Here is a 22,862-nt window from a genome sequence, read left to right as displayed (position 1 = left end):
TTCAGCCACCAAAGTTACACCACTATTTTGCATAGTACTTTGATTATCTCGTTCTTTGGTATAAAACGTTTACCCATGAATCATATAAGTAGTGTAAGAGAAGATTTGAAAAGTTGGGTCATTTGTTAACCATCTCAATCTGTTAGAAATATTAGAGGAGTTCACATTTAGCTATACAAAAATGTGGCTTTTCAGCCATTGTATAAAAGTTGCATTGTGTTCTCTACTTAACCAATTATCAGTCCTAGTTGGATTTAATCTTTTTATCATGGTTTTGTGTCTCTCAACATAAGGTTCAACTTCTTCGTCATTGTGTAAAATATACAATTGAGTTTGTTCCCAATCTTTCCTCGATATGGTCACTATGGTATTTTCAGTAATCCCTTCTCCTGTGGTTCTCGCTAAGTGTCTAGACTTTGGAAGTCCTATTGATTCAACATTAGAGAGGTAATCAGTACAAAACTCAATAGCTTATATCGTTCTACTATACATCCTTATGGTCGACTTCGATTTTTGACACAACCCTTCAATATCTTCATATAACGCTCCATTGGGTACATCCATCTCATATATGTTGGTCCACAATATTGTGTCTCTTTAACTAAATGAATGGTAAGATGAACCATTATGTCAAAGAAAGTAGGTGGGAAAAACATTTCAAGCTCACACAAAGTTACAATAATTTCTCTTTCTAGTGCTTGCAATTTTCCAACATTAATCACTTTACTACAAATGGCTCTAAAGAAATAGCATAATTTTGTTATGGTCCATCTTACCATTTTAGGAAAAATGGAACGTATGCCTATCGGTAGGAAATGCTCCATGAGAATAAGACAGTCATGAGACTTTAACCCTTTCAGTTTTAGATCTTTCATAGATACTATGCTTCTGATGTTTGATGAGTACCCTTTTGGAACTTTAACTCCTTGCAAAACTTACAAAACACAATTTTCTCCTTTCTAGAAAGAGTATGAGCTGCCAGTGGTAGATATTGATGTTTACCTTTCTTTATTGGTGCCAATTCTATTCTAATTCCCATATCAAGTAGGTCCAACCTTGAACTGATGCCACCCTTAGACTTTCCAGGAACATTCAACAATGTACCTATTACACTATCAATTTTTTTTTCAATATACATCACATCAAGGAAATGTCTAATATACAAGGATTTCCAATATGGCAATTCAAAAAAGATTGACTTTTTCTTCCACCCACGTGTGACTAAATTCATTGCAAAAGTTTTACCAAATTTTTTGTTTATATCCTTTACTTTATGATAAACCTTATCACCAAACAACAATTCTAGAGGTCTACGTTCTTCTATTCTTCCATTAAACGATTTTCTCCACCCTCGATAACGATGTTGTGAAGGTAAAAATCTACGATGACCAAGAAAAACATTTTTCTTACCATGTTCCAATCGCACCCAATCTGTATTATCTTCACATATAGGCCATGCACACTTCCCTTTGATACTATATCCAGATAGATTACTATATGCTGGAAAATCATTAATTGCTCTTAGCTGGAAGATCTCTTCCATGTATCCATCATGCATCTCTACACCTTCATTCCACATATCCTTCAAGTCTTTAATCAAAGGTGTCAAGATATGTCTATGTCATTCCCTGGTTGTTTTGGACCTGAAATTAATATGGACAACATCATGAACTTCCTTTTCATGCATAACCATGGAGGCAAGTTATATATAATCATAACCACAGATCATGTGCTATGCGAGTTGCTCTGCATACCATGCAGATTTATTCCATTAGTAGACAAAGCAAGACGTAGGTTTCTTGGTTCTTTCCCAGGGTAATCATGGTCAACTTTTGCAATCTCCTCAACTTGGTCTAACTCATAAGTTGTATCAGTATCTTTTGGTGCATAACTTGTACTATCATGGATGTTATGTGCTATATCATTATTTTGATTTTAACCATGTTTGGTCCAACATGAATAACTTTTATCAATTTTGTTGCATACTAAATGCTCTGCTAAATCATCTGCGTTCACTACCCTTGAATGACAACACTTCAAGCAAGGACAAATGATTCTATTAGGGTTTTTTGCATGCTCAACTGCAAATCTACAAATATCTTTGACCCCATTTTCATATTCTTTTAATAATCGACTAGCAAACATCCATTTCCGGTCCATATTTTATTGATCTATCATGTTAGTTAGTATAATATTAGGTATATAAAGGTCAAGTTACAATATAATAATATGACTCTTATTCCTAATCTAATAATTGTAGTTTCTAAAAAAGAGAGCTAAGGAAAATTCACATGTATACATATATTCTTCAAACTAACACCATTTACGATAAGAAACTATAGCATAATATTCATGTTACCTCAATTTTGAAGACATTGTGATTTGTGTGTACTAAAGTCAACAACTACAAATTTAAAACAAGAATAAGAACAATTAGTAAAATGAAAAATGGAAGATAATACTTTCTCTTCGTATGTTTAGAATGTTTAAGCATTTGGTCAAATTATATTTTTAAATACACTGTCCATATAGTATTTACAACTAATAACTCACACATGAAAAAACAACACATTAAAACGGAAAACGGAAGAAATTTTAGTTTAAATATATATATATATATATATATATATATATATATATATATATATATATATATATATATATATATATATTAGTGTTGAATACATTTTAGTTTAAATATATATTAGTACTTTAGTTAATTTTAAAAGTAACGTTTTATTATTTTAATTACTTTATTTTATTATTTTAATCAGTCTTTTGAAATATGATTAAATTTAAAAGTAAAGTGTTCTTTTATAAATACAAGAGGTAATACTTTAAATTTAATGATGTAATTAATACTTTGTGGCTATAAGTGCAAAAAAAGGACATGGTTGGATTGTTTCATAACTTAACTATCTCCGCTTCCCACTGAGAACTAACAACTTCTTAAAACATGTTTATGTACTACTTGAATTACCATAGAAATTTGAAACCATTTTTGCCACGTTCCTTTTCCATATTTCGTAAAAAGCAAATGAAACTTAAAAATGAGAGAAAATAAAATTAAAAGTAAATTAAGAAAAGAATTAAGAAAGAAGATGAATAATTTATTCAATTAAAAGTTAGACTAAATGCATGATGAAAACAAGAATGGATAGGTGCCTAAATAAATGAATTTTCATGCACCTACCACTAATTCATATGCATGAGAGTAACCAAATTTATACTGGAGAACTGAATTCACGTGTTAAGCATCCCATCATGAATGGAATAAATTTGAAGTGTTGTCATGCAATTATGAATGCAATAAAATTATGTTCACTATTGGAATTCCTGTGAGATTAATTTCTTGATCAAACTGATATAAAATTCAGAATGAATGTGTGAACATGAGTTTAATATACTGGACAAAATTTAGACTTAACTACAATGCCAACCTACCTAATCCAATTCATATCAAGACATAATACAAGAGCCAAGATAGATTCGGGATTCAAATCACAATAGCAAACCAATTCAATTCATCTACTTCTAGATGCAATGCTAAAGCTTGATATGCCATGTATGAATTAAGTGGTATGCATAGAAAGCTCTAGAACAGAAACTCATAGTGGTTAAACTGCATAAACTTATCAAACTACTTGAAATATGGTGGTGTGGATGCAAAATGTGAGTGCAGATTAAATAGCATGGATGGATTATGAATGTGAATATTAAAATGAATTTAAGTACTCTCAAATGAAGATGGATGCATGGCCACCATGAATGCCACATGAAATTATAGCAAAGAGTGTATATAACAGATGGCAATAACAATTAAGCACGTGACAACAACAAAATACCAAATTAAACTCACTATGCATTATTAGATTTGTTATGATAAAGTGCTACTACAGGACAAGAACATCAAAGTCCAAATTTTATATGGCAGTAGAGAAATAGATTTTGGCAGCAGAGAAATAATTAAATTCAGAACCATATTTATGCATCAACATGATAAATGGAATTCTAAATGATGGAAGAAAAATGAAAAGATGAATTAAACTAATTGAGAAGAAGATTAACCTTGATGTAGTGCTAAGCTAAATAAGAAAATGCTTGGAATGTCGTGATAGTATTCAATCAGTGCAGGACAGTGGCAAATAACACAAGACAATAGTGAATTTATCACATTACAGCAGCAGAGCACACCCATTAATTCATACCAGACCGTAGCATATGCAAAATGAGTTCAAAACAAATCATATGCAGTGAAATAAACATTCCAACGCCTTAATGAATGAATTTTTTTCACGGATAGAATGCACCTCCCAGTAATTCATATACATGAAAGTAATCCAATCTATGCTGCAATTGAATTCATGTGTTAAGCATCTCACCGTGAATTGAATAAACTTTAAGTGCTATCATGCAATTATAAATGCAATAAAATTATGTGCACCCATTGAAATTCCTATGAGATAAATCCCTTGATCAAACTAATATTAAAATTAGAATAATGGCGTGAACATGAGTTTAATCAACCAATTCACAACAGCAAACCAATTCAACTCATCCACTTCCAGATGCAATGCCAAAGCTTGATATATGATGTATGACTTAAGTGAATATGCATAGAAAGATCTAAAAGGGAAACTCGCTTTGGTTAAACTGCATAAAGTTCCCAAACTACTTGAAATATGGTGGTGTGGATGCAGAATGTGAGTGCAGATCCAATAGCATGGATAGACTATGAATATGAATATTAAAATGAACCTAAGTACTCTCAAATGAAGATGGATGGATTGATTTGAATATATATTTGATTTCATATAATCAAGCTTTCACCTTTTTTATACACTAATCATGAAAGTACGATCATATAATTGCTTTTCTTTTCCCCCTTCTCTGATCATAATGAGTCCCCCAAGAATGGTTATTCGCTCCTCTCATTCTTCCTTCTAATTTTTATGTTTTTCTTCCAATTTTTGCACTAAATTACAAAGTTTGGTATCCAAGTTTTTCTTCCAATGACAACGGTGGAAAAAATAGATAAAAAAGAACAAAGAATGAACAAAATAAGAGGTAGAAGGAGAAAAAGAAGAGAGTTTGGTATTCATTGCAGTGGTTGGTTGTCGTCGTTGTTCGTTCGCTGCAGGAAGACGAGAGAAGTCATTCACCACTGCAAAAATTGATGGAGAGCGCCCACTCGCTGTCGCAACACGGAATATGTAACATCTCGACCAGATATTACGGATTTAAATAATAAAATAAAGAAAAGTAATTAAGCCGCAATTAATAAAACCTCATTTCCCAAAAACGCGGGAAATTTATAACATTTTATTACTTCCAATTAAAACCAAAATCCATAATTCATAAATCTGAACATAATAATAAAGCTTCTCATAAGAGTTTACAAGATATTTCAAATCAAAATAATATAAAACTCCCAGGCTTTCCCCCACTCTGCGGCTAAGCCTCACTAGCTCCACCTACAATATCATCTGCTCACGTGTACCGCATACACGATCATCGCCAACCACAAGCAGATAGGGTGAGTTAAAAAGATAACACATGATTATATATAAATCAACCATATATATATATATATATATATATATATATATATAAAGAATACATCAAAAGAAAATCCTTTCTTTTATTCCGCATGCCCATAACCATATATAGAATCATTTCAACACCAAAGAACCTCCTCATTCTCTATCACATGGCCACAACAATGTAATCTCAATGCACATCAAGGAAGACTCATTCCCTTCCTTCCACATGGCCACAACCATGAAATAACAGTGCACATCAAGGAGACTTGTTCCAGCTCTTTCACATGGCCACAACCATGCTAGTAGTGTTCTACATCTTTTGGTGAGTATCTCAAGGTGCCTTGCTGCCACACCTATCGGTCACAACCGATATAGCACATGCGGGAACCATGCTACGGATCACACACCGTAACGCCAGGTGGAGTTCCCAAATACGAACATAGTCCGTAACGTCTCAAGACTACCAAACTCGTCAGCAAATCACTAAGGAGGGCAATCCATCTGGACCCATCCGTATTGGCCACAATCAGCACACTCACACCGGCAACACTCGCCAACCCGAGCCACAACTCAAGAGTTCCCCGTGTTCATCCGCTATCCCGAGCCACAACACAAGGAAAGTCATTCCAGGCCACAACCCATAGAATGCCACGTGCTTAACTCCTATCATGGGCCACAACTTAAGAATACGTTCCGGGCCACAACCCAAGGAACACCAGCAAACCCACCTATGAGATATCCCAGAAGCCTTATAGTACACACATCAACCACCAATCAATTTAATACCATATAATCATTTGCCTTTCATCACCTAATCCATCCATTCTTTGCTAAGCTTAAAGCATTTGCCTAAGTACTCCAGTCCATCTCACTTAGGCTAGGTTACCTCACCTAAGCGAGCACCTCACATAGAACCAGCCTTGAACTCTCGCTTAGGCAAGTTACACTCGCCTAGGCGAGACCACATTTCGCCCAAGAATTTAATCTCACACCTGGGCGGCGAGTTAAGCCAACATCAAAACATTCTTCGAATTCTCGCTTAGGTGAGGGACTCTCGCCTGAGAGAGACACTCTTTCGCTCAAAAAATGAGGTCCACGCTTGAGCGAGATTCCCAAGCCAAATCACCCAACCCTTTTGAGTTCTCGCTTAGGCGAGGCTCACTCACCTAAGCGAGATGGCCTTTCGCCCAAACCAAAAACCTTCTGCCTGAGCGATAGCCTCGAGCAGAAAAGGGGTACGAGTCCCTGCATATCTCGCCTAGGCGAGCCTGGCTCGCTTGAGCGAGATTTGTAGACTCTGGCACTATTTCACGCACACAAACACAGCATCAGTGACCAAAACACATTCCAATTCATACTAATTCAATTTGACAACATTGTACCAACATTACAAGCATAATTTAGACGCAATATAGGCCCCCAACCCCAAATTTGCATAATAACAACATACTCAGCACATAAGACCCATCATTTTCATGCAATTAGGTAAAAGTCTCAACAAAATAGTACCAAACCACCCAAACCCCAATTTCATCACATAACCAACACGAAATCCATGGCATAAAGTCATCAAATTCATGCAATCAAACCAAAGCATACTATTATGGATTCAGCTCCCCTAACCTGGATGTCTTTGCTTAAAATGATGCAGATTTTGAGAAGTCCCCCTTAATTACAAAGCATAGTTAAATTTGGCTCACCAAGGTTTGAACCAATGACCATACCAATGCTAAGTCGAAGCTAAACCACCAAGCCAATTCATGTTTCTTGACAATTCACATAATTCTATAATCATGTTATCACCCAACATGACCATGTATAATATTAAAATTAATAATAAACAAACAACACATAATTTTCATACATAGGACTCGAACCCAAGTCTCTCACAGGTTTGAGCTAGTACTTTACCACGTCATACCTATCAATATTTAATGCCACAAAGACTCTCACTACTCGTATTTATTAATTAGTTAATTATTTGATTAATTAATTTTCACAATTGTTATAGAATACTTTCCCAAACCCTTAATCGACAACACCCACTCGAAGAATGAAAGCTATTGTGATTGGAAAGGGCTATGTTGTTGTGGTTGGAGAGCGCAAATGCTACTGTAGTTGGAGTCGCGAATGCTTCTGCGTGGGGGTTGTAGAAGAGAAAACACAAAGTGTATTGCGCGGGAAAATATTTTCTTTAATACATATGATGTGTGAGGGTTGTAGAAGAGAAAACGTGAAGTGTATGGCGCGGGGGAAATTTTTCTTTAATACATATACGCACTATTATACTTAAGCGCTCTCTATTTTGAATACATAGACTACGCTTTTTTACTTAAACGCTTTTTGTTTGATCTATTTAAAATATTTAATTTTATTTTTTAAATCATTAAATATAAATAGCGTTTATTTGAAAAAGCGCTATGTATAGATACCCATTTAGACAACATTTATCTAATAAAGCGTCGTCTTATGTTCTACATTTCCATTTATAGCACTTAATTAAATAAGTGTTGTCTAAAGTGCGCTGTCTATTGTTAAATTTGGCTTATGGTAAAAAAACAATTATAGAAAAGAGTAAAAATATGAAATCTATGTCCTAGAAATAAGATGAGACTAATTAAAGACAAAAAAAAATATAAGATTGTTATCTGATAAATTAAAAGTGTTTTGGTAATTTAAAATAATATCAAATATCATAACGAGAATGAGTACTAAAATAAATATGAAAAAAAATGAAACAAATATCTACATAATTATCTCTATTTATATACCTAATTTTAAAAATTGAATATACTTATACATACATTTACATAATCAATCAAGAAATTTTATGTGAAACTCTACAAATTTCAACAATACCCATGAAGATGGGTTCGTTAACCATCCGAACTTACATGTCACTTTTAAGTTAAGTTTTTTAAGATATAGAAACAACTATGTTAGTAGTACGTAAGAATAGACATTAATTAACATTTAAATGTTTAAATTGGTAACGGACTAAATTGGAATGTTATACATAAATCATTCATTATTTTCATGTGTTTGAGAAAACTAAGTATCATGTTGACGTAAAAATAAAAAAGATAAAATGTGATAAAATTTAATTGAATTATTTCAAGCTTCCTATTAAGTCTATATAAGTAATGATATTCTAACAAAGATAGTCCCATAATTTGAAAAGAGTGAAAGCAAAGTAGATAATCAATGGAAAAGATGGTGGAGAAGAAGGTTTTGGCTTTGGTCATGTTTGTTATGGCTTATGGTTTGGTCATAACAAGAATGAGTGAAGGTCAAATGCCTGACATGTGTGATGAGTATAAACCAATGTTTCTTCCATGTGTGCCTTATTTGGTTAATCCAGACTTTTCCACTCCAACTTCAAGATGTTGTGATGGAGCTTCTCAACAACTTACCAAAGGAAACAATCCTGCAACCTTAAAAAAGCTATGTACTTGTTTGGATGCCTCTACTGCTAATTTAGGGTTTCATTTTCAGAAACTGATACAACTGCCAACAACATGTAATATTAAGCTTTCATTTTCTATTGAAAAGTGTGTAAATGGTTAAAGTAGTTATTCAACTGTTGAAACCATACATTCACAACACTTGAATGCATAAGTGTTGATGTATGTAAAAAACAAATAAATATTGTCTAAGAAGGTTTTACCTATTTGCAATTACTATTGTTGGTGATGACATCTATATAAATATAAAGACATACAATTTTATTTATTTTTGCATTTTAAGGGTATTTGTGTGTGTGGCTATGTAATGAAATTAATATATTGCAAAAGGAACCCCTTAGCATGAAGTAAGCAATCATAAATACTTAACTGACTATGCAGCCCAAGAGTACCCAACCCCCTAAACTCACATGTACGCTTACCGGATACCGTATACTTGAAATATTCCACAAGTATGCGATATCCGTCCACGTTAGCTTGTGAGCCGCCCACTAACAACTTTGAAGGGTTCTTATTGTAATTTTACCCACTTCCACTGGATCCAAAAATAGTTAAAAGAGGTATCTTAGGCTCAAAGGCCCATTCCAGGTATGACCCACAAGTAAAAAGGGTATAAATAGCACATTGTTCTATGCATTTATTACGCATTAAAATATTCTCTGAATCCTTGACATCACTAGTGCTAACTTAAGCATTAGAATGTCTATTGCAGGCACCCCTGCGTCGTCATCAGAGTAAGAAGAGACCAGTCAACAACCGAGCACCAGGCAGACCCCTATACTTGTGGAGTACAACTTAGTCCCATAAGAACAAAATGTACTAGAAGCATGTTCGTAACCATGTGTCGCCTACTTGTTCTTAAATGTATGTGGAGATAAAAGATTTATTTCAAGGTTTTTTACTAATAGCTTGGAAGTTTTTTTTTTCAAATTTATTGAAATAAGTAAATTTTTAAATAATTAAAACAATGGATAATTCGTCTTTTGAAAATTTAGTTTAAAATGATTTTCAACTCAATACATGGATATACTAGCGAACATAAGAATCAAGAATCAAAGTAAATTCATTACAATATTCTAATTTGGCACATCTATACATGCCATGATGAGAGAAAATTTCTCCTTTTACTTCTCACCACCTGATATCTTTGTTTATGTGACTTAGATCATGAGTGAAACAAGGAAATCTCTATTAAAACGTAAGTTTCAATACTTAATGCACAACTCAAACAATGGTGCACACATCATCCAAGATGTATGACCCCACCTTGATATAAGTTCACTCATTCTTAATAAGCATTATAATAGAATATAACTCATTCAATACCATAAATCAATCAAATATAAAAATTATTATTCATTTTTGCATTATAAATTCAACAAGTTAAAAGAGACTAGAAATAAAAAAAATAGCTTTAGCAAAAATGTTTTTCTTTGAGCAAAAATATTTTTTCTCGAGCCAAAATCTCTTCACTTTAATGAAAATTTCTTTGTTGAATGGAAACAAGACCAAGGGTAAGGTCATTTAGTCTCTATTTTTTCTTGAACGAAAAATCTTTTCACTTGAGCGATAATAGAATAGAGAGTAAAGTCTAAGTCAATGTATTATTTTCCTTTTAGTCCTCTTGAACAAAATTATAAAAATAATCAACAACACCAACGAAATCAAATCAAATACTATAAGAAAATTCTTGAATAATGATCAATTTTAATGACAAAAGTTAATTAGTTGCTATAGTGACCAATTTAGATAACAATTTATAAACTAAAAATTATTAGTAACTAAAATAGTTTCAAAAAATTTTAGTTGGTCTCTAAACTGGTAATTGAAATCGTTTCTATTATTAATTTATTTCTAAATTGATCACTAACATTAGCTACCAAGTTTTGGCTACCAAAGGAATTAGTCTCTAAATTGGTCTCTAAACATGATTTTGGTCACCAAAATTGCTCACTATTTATCAGTTTTCTTGTAGTGAATTTCTAGGGAAAACTTTAAACATTTTAAAATTTTATCAACTAGGTTTCATTAATGTTTGCAAATTTAATAAATGTTTTTGTTCTCAATAAAATTTTATTTGATATTCGAATTTGAAATGTATATACTTATAATTTATTTCTAAATATTTGATATTGAAGAAACAACATTCCTTATAATATTGAATATTTAAATAATATTATGTTTACTCTACTATATTTTTTTATTATTCTATAAAAATTAATTAATTGATATTTAAACACTAAGAGAGGGGGCAAGAGTATGGGTACGAATATATACCTCTTATCCGGTAGGATGGGAAGAGACAAAAACTTGATACTAATTGAGTTTGAGTATAAAATAACAAAATGAGTATGAGATAACAAAACTCATCCTTGTTTCGTCTCGTTGCCATTCTTAATGATTTCCGATAATTTAAGTTAATTTTATGATTTTCAAAAACAATATATATACGGTTATGTCAAATAATAAGTAAGAACAAAAATTAATACTAAATTAATCTTTCACTTAATACTTAACATTTTGAAACCAGCATTGCCCAAGGAAATGTTTAAAATAGTAAAGACGAACTTGACTATGCAAAGGAAAGGCTTTCTTTTTTCCAGCAACGTTCTAATTTCTAACAACAACTCCCTAATTTTCGAAATGACTATTTTACCTTTCTAGAACAAGCTTTATGAATTTTCAGAACATTGTGTCTGGAAAAGGATTTCTAGAACAAAATTTTGAATGTATGAAATGTACTTAGAACAAACTTTTCATTATGTTAAATGCATTTTGGAATGAGCTTTTCCAAACATAATTTCCAAAGAAGCACGTAGATTTACATGATTTATAAAATTAATGTTAGTGTAGTTGACAATAATTTAGACATATATATTAAAGAGTTATATTAATTAAAATAAGAAAAATATCGGTATTAACTACATTAATTTAAATAAGTATAAATATTAAAAAATATAATTAACTAAACTAAAATAAACTTTAATGAATATTGTAAATAATTAAAAATTAAAAATAAATGTCAATTTAGTTAACATTATCCTAAATAAATATAAATATTAAAATTATATACAATTATCGTTGAGTAAATTTAATTAATTTTGTTTAGTCTAATTTGAAGTCAGAGTTAACTCTATTTTTATTAGTCATCATCTTATTATTTAACAGTTAATTAGAAATATTTTTATTATTAAAAAAATGACTTGATTTATCCATGTTTGAGTCGTTACAATTTTCTGATTATAACAAATAAAATTCAATTATATTATTTGAATAAAAAAGACTCTCATTATTTAGGGATCGAAATAAAACATAAATTAAATTCATTTCCCTTCCTTTTGAGGTGTTTTTTAAAGATAAAACTGTCTGTGACAGAACTCCACGCTCCAAAGCAGACAATACCTCGAGAGGGAACAATAATAACTGATTTAGACCAACTTTAGTCCATACATACAACAATGCAAAATTATATTGGCATGGATCATATGATATTTAAGTAAATTTTAAGATTTTTAAAATATATAAACATAGTTATATTAAATAAACAATAATATAAATCAATTAAAATACAATGTAAGTAATATTTAACTACAACTTTTGAAACAAACCTTGACCAAAATATTTTTAAAGCAGTAACTAATCAAAGTATTAATAAATTATATGCAAAGGAAACAATCATGCGACCATAAAAAAGTTTTGTAGTTGTTGATGCCCTTACAGCCAATTTAGGGTTTCAAGTTTAGAAACTGATACAACTCCCTAAAACTTGCAAGATTAAGCTTTCATTTTCTGTTGAAAAGTGTGTAAATAATTAAAGTAGTTATTCAACTGTCGAAACCATATATTCGCAACACTTGAAAGGATATATGTTGATGCATGTAAAACAAATAAATGTTGTGTAAGGAGGTATTGACTATTTGTAATGACTATTGTTGGTGATTATATCTATATAAAGACATAAATTTGTGTTTATGTATGTATGCATCTTAAGGGTATTTGTGTGACTATGTAATGAAACTAATCATGTGTTGTAAAATATAAATAACAAAACAATGAATTAATATTTAGTTTAATGATTATAGAGGAGGTAAAGTACATGAACTTTGAGTACATTAGGAAAATAAAAGTGGCGATTGAAAAAGATAAACATAGCTTGTGGAAAGATATCTTGAAGTCAAAGTATGCTTTTTGGAGAAACTTAAATTCTACAAGTAAAAGTAATTATGATTCGATATGATAATAATGTTTCTTAGTTTAAGGAAGAAGAAATAATATCTTGTTTTGGGAACGTGGCCCAATGAGGTTTCCGTTCTGGAAAAGTATCCATAGCTATATACAAATTCTCTTTCCAAGGATGCAACAATAGGAGAAATGAGTTTTTGCAACAATAGGTCTTAGGAATGGAAATTAGAATGGTGAAGAGAATGCTTTGAATGGGAGAAATCATAGGTTGATAGTTTAATGAATGAGTTGGACAAGAGTACAATAAACACGAGGAAGGAAGATTAGTGGGTTTGGAATGATAGTAAAATTAAAATTAGAAAACGAACTATGGGCGAAGATACATATCTAAATGGACAATTTCCGATTGTCAAAGCATAAAAAAGGGCTTTACATTTTTCTTGGAAAGTATTTTTAAATAGAATTGCAACTCGTGAATCTAACTAAAATAGGGTGGATATCATAAGTTGTGAATGTGTCATGTGCAGTTGGATCGAGTAAAAAATTCAACACCTATTCTTTAACTATATATGAGTAAGGGAAATTTTGGAACATGTGTGACAAATGGTCAGGAATTCTCACAACATATCACAATATGGCGAAAACCACGTTCAACAATTTACACTACTTGGGCTAACTAATAAAATAAAAAATTGGGAAAGTGTGTATGGATTGTAATAGTTTGGACAATGTGGACACAAAGGAATAATATCATTCTTAGGTCCATTGTGAAGGATGTAGAAAAGGTATTTAACTTAGGTAAAGTAAAAGCTTGAATTTGGATTACACATAAAGTCCCAAAAGCTTGATTTCATACCCCGATTGGTGTTTATATCCAATTGTATGCATAAAATCCTTGGACTATTTTGTTTGAATTTAGATATATTAGTTATATGAATCTAATCAAGTATTACATATGAATCTATTTTTCTTAAGATATTCAACAAATGGAACATCAACGAACATATTTTGGAAGATTCGTAATAAGTATGTCCTACCAGATACTAACGTCTGATTCTAATGAATCCAAGTAAATTCATTACAATCCATTTCTACACATCTATACATGTCACGATGTGTGAAAACTCCTCCTTTTGTTTCTCACCACCTGATATCTTCGTTTATGTGACTTAAATCATCAATGAAACGAGGGGATCTCTCCAATAACATATGTGTCAATACTTAATACATAACTCAAACAATGGTTCTGATAATGTTATCGTTGAAGTGACCTAATTAATACTAATTATAACAACGTGAGTATTGTTAGCTACTATAGTGACCAATTTAGAGAGTTATTATAGTGACTAATTTAGATAACAATTTACAAAAATAAAAAAATATTGGTTATTAAAATATTCACTATTATGAATAAAAGATTATAATTGGTTGCTAAATTGGTCACTAACTAATTTGAGACTAATTTATAAACTAATTCATTTGATAACTAAAACCTTGGTAGTTAATGTTTAGTGACCAATATATAAACTAATATATTTGGTAGCCAAAACCTTGTTAGCTAAATTTTAGTGACTAATTTAAAGACCAAATAATATTTTTTTATTCATAATCGTGACTATTTTCCCAACAAATATTTTTTTTATTTTGTAGATTGATATTTAAATTGGTCACTATAGTGACTAACACTTTTTTGTTACTAAAATTGGTTTTTAATGACAAATTTTCTTGTAGTGTTAAGAAAGTAGCCAAAAATATTAGTATGGGTAAAGATAAGTCAAAGTCATTTTCCTACAAATATGAAATTGATTTCTAAGAAATTGGTTCCTGAAAAAACTATACAGAGAGGGTTAGTCAAATAAAACAATAGAAAAGAAAGATAAAATATTTACTAGAGATTAAATATCAAAATAATAAAGAAAAGATAGAAATAAAATTGCAAAAAGTTAAGAAAAGATAAAAACAATAATAAAGGAAACATATTGATTCCAATGATTTTTGAAAACAGAATTCATCATTGGTTTTCTAAATATTATTATGCAATGAATTATTGTTTTAGATTTTAAATTAATTAATGTAAATTTTCAATTAATTTATGGACATTCTTACTATTAAACAAAGTACAATATCAATTAAAATTAAGAACTTGTTAAATTAATCACAGTGAATTTAATTGAAGTATATTCTTAATTAAAATTAAGAACTTTTTATATTAATCATGTTAAATTAACCAAAGAACAATCTCAGTCAAATATTATTATGACTAATCATATCTATTTTTTGTCTCTTTATAAAGTAAAAAGCTAATTAACACAAGTACAATCTTGATTCATTCTTGTTAATGTTTTTACCTATAATCAAAGCATATTCTCAATTATTGAAAAAAATTACTAAATCACATGAAAGTTTATAAATTTAATCAAAATGCAATCTCAATTAAAATTAAAAACTCTTTGGCTCATACGATTGTTATATTATATAAATTAACATTGTGCTAATAGTCATAACAATATTCATAACATTATTGAATTATCAAAGCATTGTGCTAATAATCCTAACAATATCGCATAGGCCAATTTTTCGTTGCATGTTCCCTCATCCTTCTTGAGTCAACCTATTAACATTGGACCATTCTCGCTTAGCGTCCATATAACTCGCTAGGTGACCTCTTCAGCAGCTAATGGCATTAGGCGCCCCATTCATTATTCTTGGCAATGGGTGCTAACCTCCTTGGAAGCATCACCATTTCTTTACCTTTTCATGCTCTATTTTGTCCCTTTATGCAATGCTTGACTTGACTTCTTGTGGATTTGAGTATTACCTATTTTTGGCTTTATGTTAAAGATATTATGAAGAATTAATCCATTTCTTTCTACACCTCCATGAGCTTATCTTAGCTATAATAGCACTAATACATCTCAAAATATCCAAAGTACACTTATGTAACCAAAAAATTATTTTTAACATGTTTTTGTAATTCATGCTCAATAAACCCAATTATAACAAATCCTACTTAAAACAATCTTTTATGCATAAACACCAATTAAGAAACGAAGATTAAAGGTCAAGTGAGGGCTCAAATTTGTACTCATCACACCCCACACTTATCCTTATGCACTCTTGAGAGAAACAAAGGAATTTCAAAACTTTATTCTAAGTCACTTTCATATCAACATTAAATCGAAGGAAAAGAACTTTACCGGATACAAATAAACTTTTTGAAAAAATCAAGTTGTCATGAATCGTGTGAATGGGAAAACTATATTTTAAGCACTTTAGTTTATCTTTGGAATTCACAAGGAAAATCAAGTACGAAGAGATCACTCAAGTTACAATGTACATTCTTTAATCAATGCTATATTCAATGTTTAGGCATGTGTTTTTACCCAAAATACTAATGTAAGTAATTCTTACTATAATAGAAATATTTTAATATTCCTACACTTGTGGAAAATATGCTTTCAAAGATCATGAGAAATTTTAAAAGGTTATAATGTGGTGAAGGGAAAGGTAGAAAAGTTTTTGGATTTATAGGTTAAAAAATTTGGAAAGAAAAAGTTAAAGAGCAAAGATTTCGGAAAAACAAATATATTTGTGCTCTTTCCGGAAAACCAATTAATTTTTTTTATCTTTTTTTTTTCAGAATTTCTTTTTCTACTCTTGTTTTCCTTTCACTTTTTTTTTCACGACTCTTTTCTTCCTTTTGCCACTTTTATTCTATGGGAGAGATACTCAGCCGCACACTTTATTCATCAACCATTTCTAATGCAATCCACTAGCTTCTTCTTTCTTATAAAGGTAGGTTTATTTGGCTAAGTCACTAAACACAAGGAATGTCTCAATCACATCTACCTAAGTTGCAAAACAAAAGAATCAAAGTAAATATTAGAGTATAAAAATATGTGTAAAATTCACTCAAGAAAACTAAGAATGACACATGGTGGTCCATCCATCACATTTAAGCTCAAATCTCATAAGGTCAAAAACTCTTTCACAAAATATTAAACCATGAATTATCAAAACATGTCAATTCATAATTTATAATTATGAATCAATTAGGATAGGTTCTAGTCAACTCAACAATCCATTTGACATAAAACACGACTCTTTTCAAAATTATGACAGTTCAAGTTACTAAATCAAATCGTAAAAACCAATGTTGAAATGTTTTATTATAAGCAAGTAAATATTTTTGGAAAATTTGTTGATATACGGTTTAAAAGTTTCACCAGTATGTTTCCAGGAAATAAAGGTGTAGCCACAATGGACATATTTAAAAACCTTGTCATTTTTAGCCAAAGCTTTCCTTAATTAATTCTTTCAATATTTTCTCAAAAAGAATCACAATTTTTTAAATGAAAAGAAAACAAAAACAAAAAAACAAAAATAGAAACTAAAAGACATAAAATAAAAATCCTAAACTAAAACTTGTCCCCACCATGCCCGCCACCCCACACTTATTTCAAACATAGTCCTCAATGAACTTATTTTGAGGAGAAGACAGAAAAATTTGTGATTTCTCACTCAATCTGGGTAAATGTTATGATTTATTTCCTTTACTTTTATATAGTACAAGTCACCTTATACAATTTTATTAATTTTTAAAGTTTATTTTTATTAAAAAGTTTATTTTTATAATTCTATATTTTTTTTAATTTTATTAAAACTAAAAGCAAAAAATAAATATGCATGAATTTTTAAGTTTTTATCAACTATTATATCAAATGAATTTGCATCTGACATTTTTCTTGTTTCAACAACCTTTCTTCCTGCTTCGCAACCATGTCCTTAAAGATAATAACTAAAAAATATTTTTTATCCTTTAAATCAACAAACTCTATATGTGGAGGGATTGATTTCAATTCGATTTGAGCCTCATTAGGTGTTTTAGGACAATCAATGGGATCACCATTCATCTTAGAATCTCATCTTGTGAGCTAAAATCTACACTAGTAGTAGTAGACTCTACATCACCATTAATAAATGCTTTAGATGTATCATCCAATATCATTGATTCTTCTACTACACTTGGTTTCTCCATTACATTAACCTTACAACTTTTCTCATTGTTTGATATTGCATTAGACGCATTATTCAATCCATCTAATTTTTTCTTAATTTTTTTCTCTCATTGTTTTGCATTTTGTAATGATTGATGATAATGGAGGTAAGATATCAAAATTACATGTGAAATCCAAAATACCATCAACAGATAAAACTTTATATTCACAATGAGAAGCATTATCATATCCATTGATAGATTTGTTAGTGCGAGCATCTTGAATTTCTTCATCATCAAATTTAACAACATCTTTTTTTAATCGTCGTGTCCATCACTAGACACATTGGTATGAGCAACTATAATAAAATCAAAATATATGTCAATAAATATATCAATTTCATGTGATTCTACTGGTGGTTCATGTGTGTGTAGGTCAAATTGTGTGTGTGTGTTTGTGTGTGTGTGTGTAGGTCAAACTCTGTGTGTGTGTGTAGGCCAAATGATGAAGGATTATGTTGTTTTCTTTTAAGATTATTGAATATGGTGTGAGTTGATTAAGAAAGCTAAGTGAAATCCCCACTGGACATTAAGATAGCAAGCTATCTAGATGTGAAAGTTCCTTTCACAAAGCTCAAGAGAAGAAGATGATGGATTGATTCAAAACAAAAAGGAAATGGAAAGCACATAAACCATAGAAAACTAAGAACAATTAAAGGAAGAAGAAAACACAAAATGGAAAGGAAAGAAATGGTAAAAATGTGAGAACCACGCCACTACAAGGCTAAGCTAGAAGCCAAATGTGAGAACAATTGAAGCAAGTGTACATATGTACCTTTGGTCTCCTTTGTTGTAATCGTCGAACTTTCATTACTCCGGGAGCGTGTGCAATTCAAAGAGTGGTTGTAATCGTCGAACTTTCATTACTGGTAGATGCCTCGTTAAAACCTGCCTAGCCAAAACCCTCCTTAGGGAAAAATGCCAGGTAGGAAAGAGTACATCTTTGATTATAGTGACGAGATAATACATGACTTAACTAAAATAAAACTTTAAATGGGAGGCATTCCAAGTGTTGGGGATAGCGTCTCCTGATAGCCGTTCTAGTCGATATGCATCGTTGCCTACTTCTTGTAGTACGCGGAAAGGTCTCTCCCAGTTTGGCGAAAATTTGCCTTGATGTTTCCGCGCTTTACTTGCCATCCGCCAGACTAAATCTCCTTTGTTAAAGGACTGGGGCTCGAGTTTTGAGTTGTATTTTCTTGCTGCACGAAGTTTGGTAGCCGTGTCCTGGATGTGTGCTTGCTCTCTCTTTTCTACTAGAAGGTCGAGATGTGTGTTCATGCATGCTTCGTTGGGGGTGGGTTCGAAATGAGTTCGTCGGATGGAAGGTTCCCCGATTTCGACAGATATCATTGCATCGGTGCCGTAGACTAGGCTGTATGGAGCTTCTTTTGTAGAAGATTGGGGGGTACACCTGTATGCCCATAATACTTCCATGAGTTCTTCCGTCCATTTTCCTTTTGCGGTGTCAAGTCTTTTCTTTAATTGGTTAAGGATGACCTTGTTCATGGCTTCTGCCTGACCGTTAGTTTGTGGATGTTCGACCGAGCTCATAATGTGCTGGATGTTAAGGTCGTGGTAGAATACGGCGAGGCCCTTGTCAATGAATTGACTTCCGTTGTCTGTGATTACAATGTGGGGTATCCCGTATCGGTAAATGATGTTTCTCCAAAGGAATCATTGGACTTGTTTGGCCGTAATGTTTGCGAGCAGTTCAGCTTCAATCCACTTGGAGAAATAATCCACCGCTACCAAGAGAAACTTAACTTGTCCCTTCCCGGGGGTTAATGGTCCTCCTATATCCATCCCCCATTTGGAAAATGGCCAGGGTGCCGTAATGTGATGGAGTGGTTCCCGGTGTAGGTGGGGGCAGGGTCCGTGTTGTTAGCAGGGTTAACATTTCTTGACGAAATTGGTGCAATCTTGTTCCATTGTGGGCCAGAAGTACCCTGCCCGGAGGATTCTTGCCGCCATCGGTTTTGGCCCCGAGTGGTATCCGCATGTGCCTTCGTGTATCTCTTTCATGACGTAGGACGCTTTATCATTCGTGATGCACCTGAGTAGGGGGTGGTTGAAGCCTCTTCTATAAAGTTCTCTGGCTATTAAAGTGTATCTTGCCGCTTTCTTGGTCCATCCTTTTCCTTGGTTGGCAGGTGTTTCGCCTTTTCCGAGGTATGTGATGAAGGGACTCATCCAGGATTCTTGAGTGGTGATCTCAAAGCATTCCACTTGTGTTTGTATGGATGGGACGGTGAGTACCTGCTGTATCAGGGATCTATAGCAACCCTTCTTTTTGGTACTTGCAAGTTTTGATAGGAGGTCGGCTCTGGCGTTGTCCCTTCGAGGTACATGGTCGATCTTGAATTCTTCAAGTTTTGATATCAAGTTCATTGCCAAATGGTAGTACTGAGATAAGAGGTCATCTTTAACTTGGTATTCACCCGTGAGGTACCGACGATGAGTTTGGAATCAGTTTTGCATGACAAACATTTGAATTCCATTTCGAGAGCTAGGTGTAGTCCTGCCACAATGGCCTCGTATTCGGCCTGGTTATTTGAAGTTTTGAAGGTGAAGCAGAGGGATTATTCAATGAGTATGCATCGGCTCCTCTGGTGTTGGATGATCCGTCAACATGCATGATCCACCATTCGTGCGTGGGCTCTTGAGGTTGCAAATCATTTGTGAAGTTCGCCAGGCATTGCGCCTTGATGGGGCCGTGAGGTTCGTACTTGATGCTGAACTCAGATAGCTCGACGGACCATGATGAAAGTCTTCCTGCTAGGTCTGGTTTTTGGAGGATTTTTTGAATGGGGTAGTCCGTCTTTACGATGATTGGGTGTGTTTGGAAGTATGGTCGTAGGCGTCGTGCCGCTGTGATTAGTGTGAGTGTTATCTTTTCGACCATTTGGTACCTTGTCTCAAGATCTTGGAGTATGTGGCTGGTGAAGTAGATGGGTTGTTGCGTGCCATCGAATTCCTGCACGAGTGTCGCGCTGACGGCGTTGGGGGAGGCTGCAATGGTTTCAGCTGATCAAAGTTTTCTTGGCATGTGGCACTCCATTCGAACTTTGAGGACTTCTTGAGCAGGTTTATCATGGGCTTGGTTTTATCCGCAAGCTTAGGGAGGAAGCGTGCAATGGCTATCAGCCGTCCAATAAGTCTTTGGACTTCCTTAACATTGGTGGGGCTGCGCATGCTGATGATGGCCTGGCATTTCTCTGGGTTCGCTTCGATGCCGCTTCGGGTTAACATGAATCCTAGGAATTTACCCTCGTCTACCCCAAAGGTGCATTTCTCCGGATTCAGACGCAAGTTGTATCTCTGTATAGCGTCGAAAACCTCAACGAGATCCAGGGCGTGTTGGGTGGGGTTGGGGGACTTGACCACTATGTCACCGACATATACCTCGACGATGTTACCAAGTAGGGGTTTGAAGACCCTGTCCATTAGCCTTTGGTAGGTAGCGCTCGCGTTTTTGAGCCCGAAGGGCATGACCTTGTAGTAGAGATTTGCTTCTTCCGTAATGAAGGCGGTTTTGATTGCGTCATCTTTCGCCATCAGTATCTGGTTGTATCCAGAGTAGGCGTCTAGTAAGCTGAGGGTGCCGCTTCCAGCTGCCCCATCTACCAGGCGATCTATGTTGGGTAACGGGTACGCATCTCTGGGGCATGCCTTGTTTAAGTTCGTGTAATCGACGCACATACGCCATTTGTCATTCTGTTTTTTTATAAGAACGACGTTTGCTAGCCAGGTGGTGTACCACACTTCTCCAACAAAGCCCGCTTTCATCAACTTTTCTGTTTCGCACTTAGCAGCTTGTCTCCTCTCTTCCCTTAGTTTTCTTTTCTTCTGGGAGACAAGTTTGGCTTCTTTAAACACGGAGAGCCTGTGTACGGTGATTTTTGGGTCGACAACGGGTAGGTCTGCGGCTGTCCAGGAGAAGATATCTGCATTCTATCTAGAGTTGCTGGAAAGTTTTCCAGTATATGATATCTACCGAGTTGTGTTGGTCGATCAGCACTTTCTTTGCCGCGAAGTTTTCGAGTTCTATGGTTATGACCACAGGATCATCTTGGTTGGGGTCGACTCCTTGAAAGTCAGAGTCGCTGAAGGTGATTTGTGGCATTCTTCTCCTGGGTACCCTGGAGACGGCGTGGACAAACTGGACTGCCCTCAGGTGCTTTTTTCTAGAGGAGGAGGAACATCCGCCTCCGGCAAACCCTTCTGATATAGTGTTTATCATCCCTCTCAAGGGGGTTCTTTCTTCTGGGCGCCTCCCACCTTGAGATGGTTCCTTCCTTCTTCGCTCAGAGTTTGTGTTTCTTCTGGGTTCCTGCCTAGGTTCCCTTGGCTCGTTTCTCGGGTCGTCCTTTCGTGGAATGTTTCTGCGTGGGTACTTCTCGTATTGGGTCCTAGGGTTCCCTTCGACCGTGTTCTTAACAGTGTCGCAGGTGTCCGGCGCGTACAAGCACTTCTATTTTGTCGCGAAGTGTCTCGCACTCCTCTATTGTGTGGCCATTGTTTCGGTGGTAGTGGCAGTATTTTCTTAGGTCGGCATTTGGCGGGTTCTGGAATCTCTTAGGTGGAGCAATGAGTTCTGCTTACAGTACCTCGTCA

General features: G+C 33.6%; 1 protein-coding gene and 1 pseudogene across 1 annotated transcript; both read right to left on the bottom strand.

The window, feature by feature from the left end:
- Positions 1-171: 171 nt before the first annotated feature.
- LOC146885732 (uncharacterized) lies at positions 172-19,754 on the bottom strand (annotated as a pseudogene).
- A 384-nt stretch (positions 19,755-20,138) lies between these two features.
- On the bottom strand, positions 20,139-20,636 carry LOC114188434 (uncharacterized). The gene has a single exon (XM_028077016.2). The coding sequence runs from the start codon at positions 20,634-20,636 to the stop codon at positions 20,139-20,141; it is 498 nt and encodes a 165-aa protein (XP_027932817.2).
- Between the last annotated feature and the right edge of the window lie 2,226 nt (positions 20,637-22,862).

This window comes from Vigna unguiculata, chromosome 6 (genome assembly GCF_037176805.1).
Source record: "Vigna unguiculata cultivar grain cowpea cultivar isolate G323 ecotype 2 chromosome 6, ASM3717680v1, whole genome shotgun sequence".
Taxonomy (NCBI): domain Eukaryota; kingdom Viridiplantae; phylum Streptophyta; class Magnoliopsida; order Fabales; family Fabaceae; genus Vigna; species Vigna unguiculata.
This window is presented reverse-complemented; position numbering and strand designations above follow the sequence as displayed.

Excerpts from the sequence above, each read along its gene's own strand:
- LOC114188434 (XM_028077016.2), bottom strand. The coding sequence starts at position 20,636 with ATGAACTTGATATCAAAACTTGAAGAATTCAAGATCGACCATGTACCT.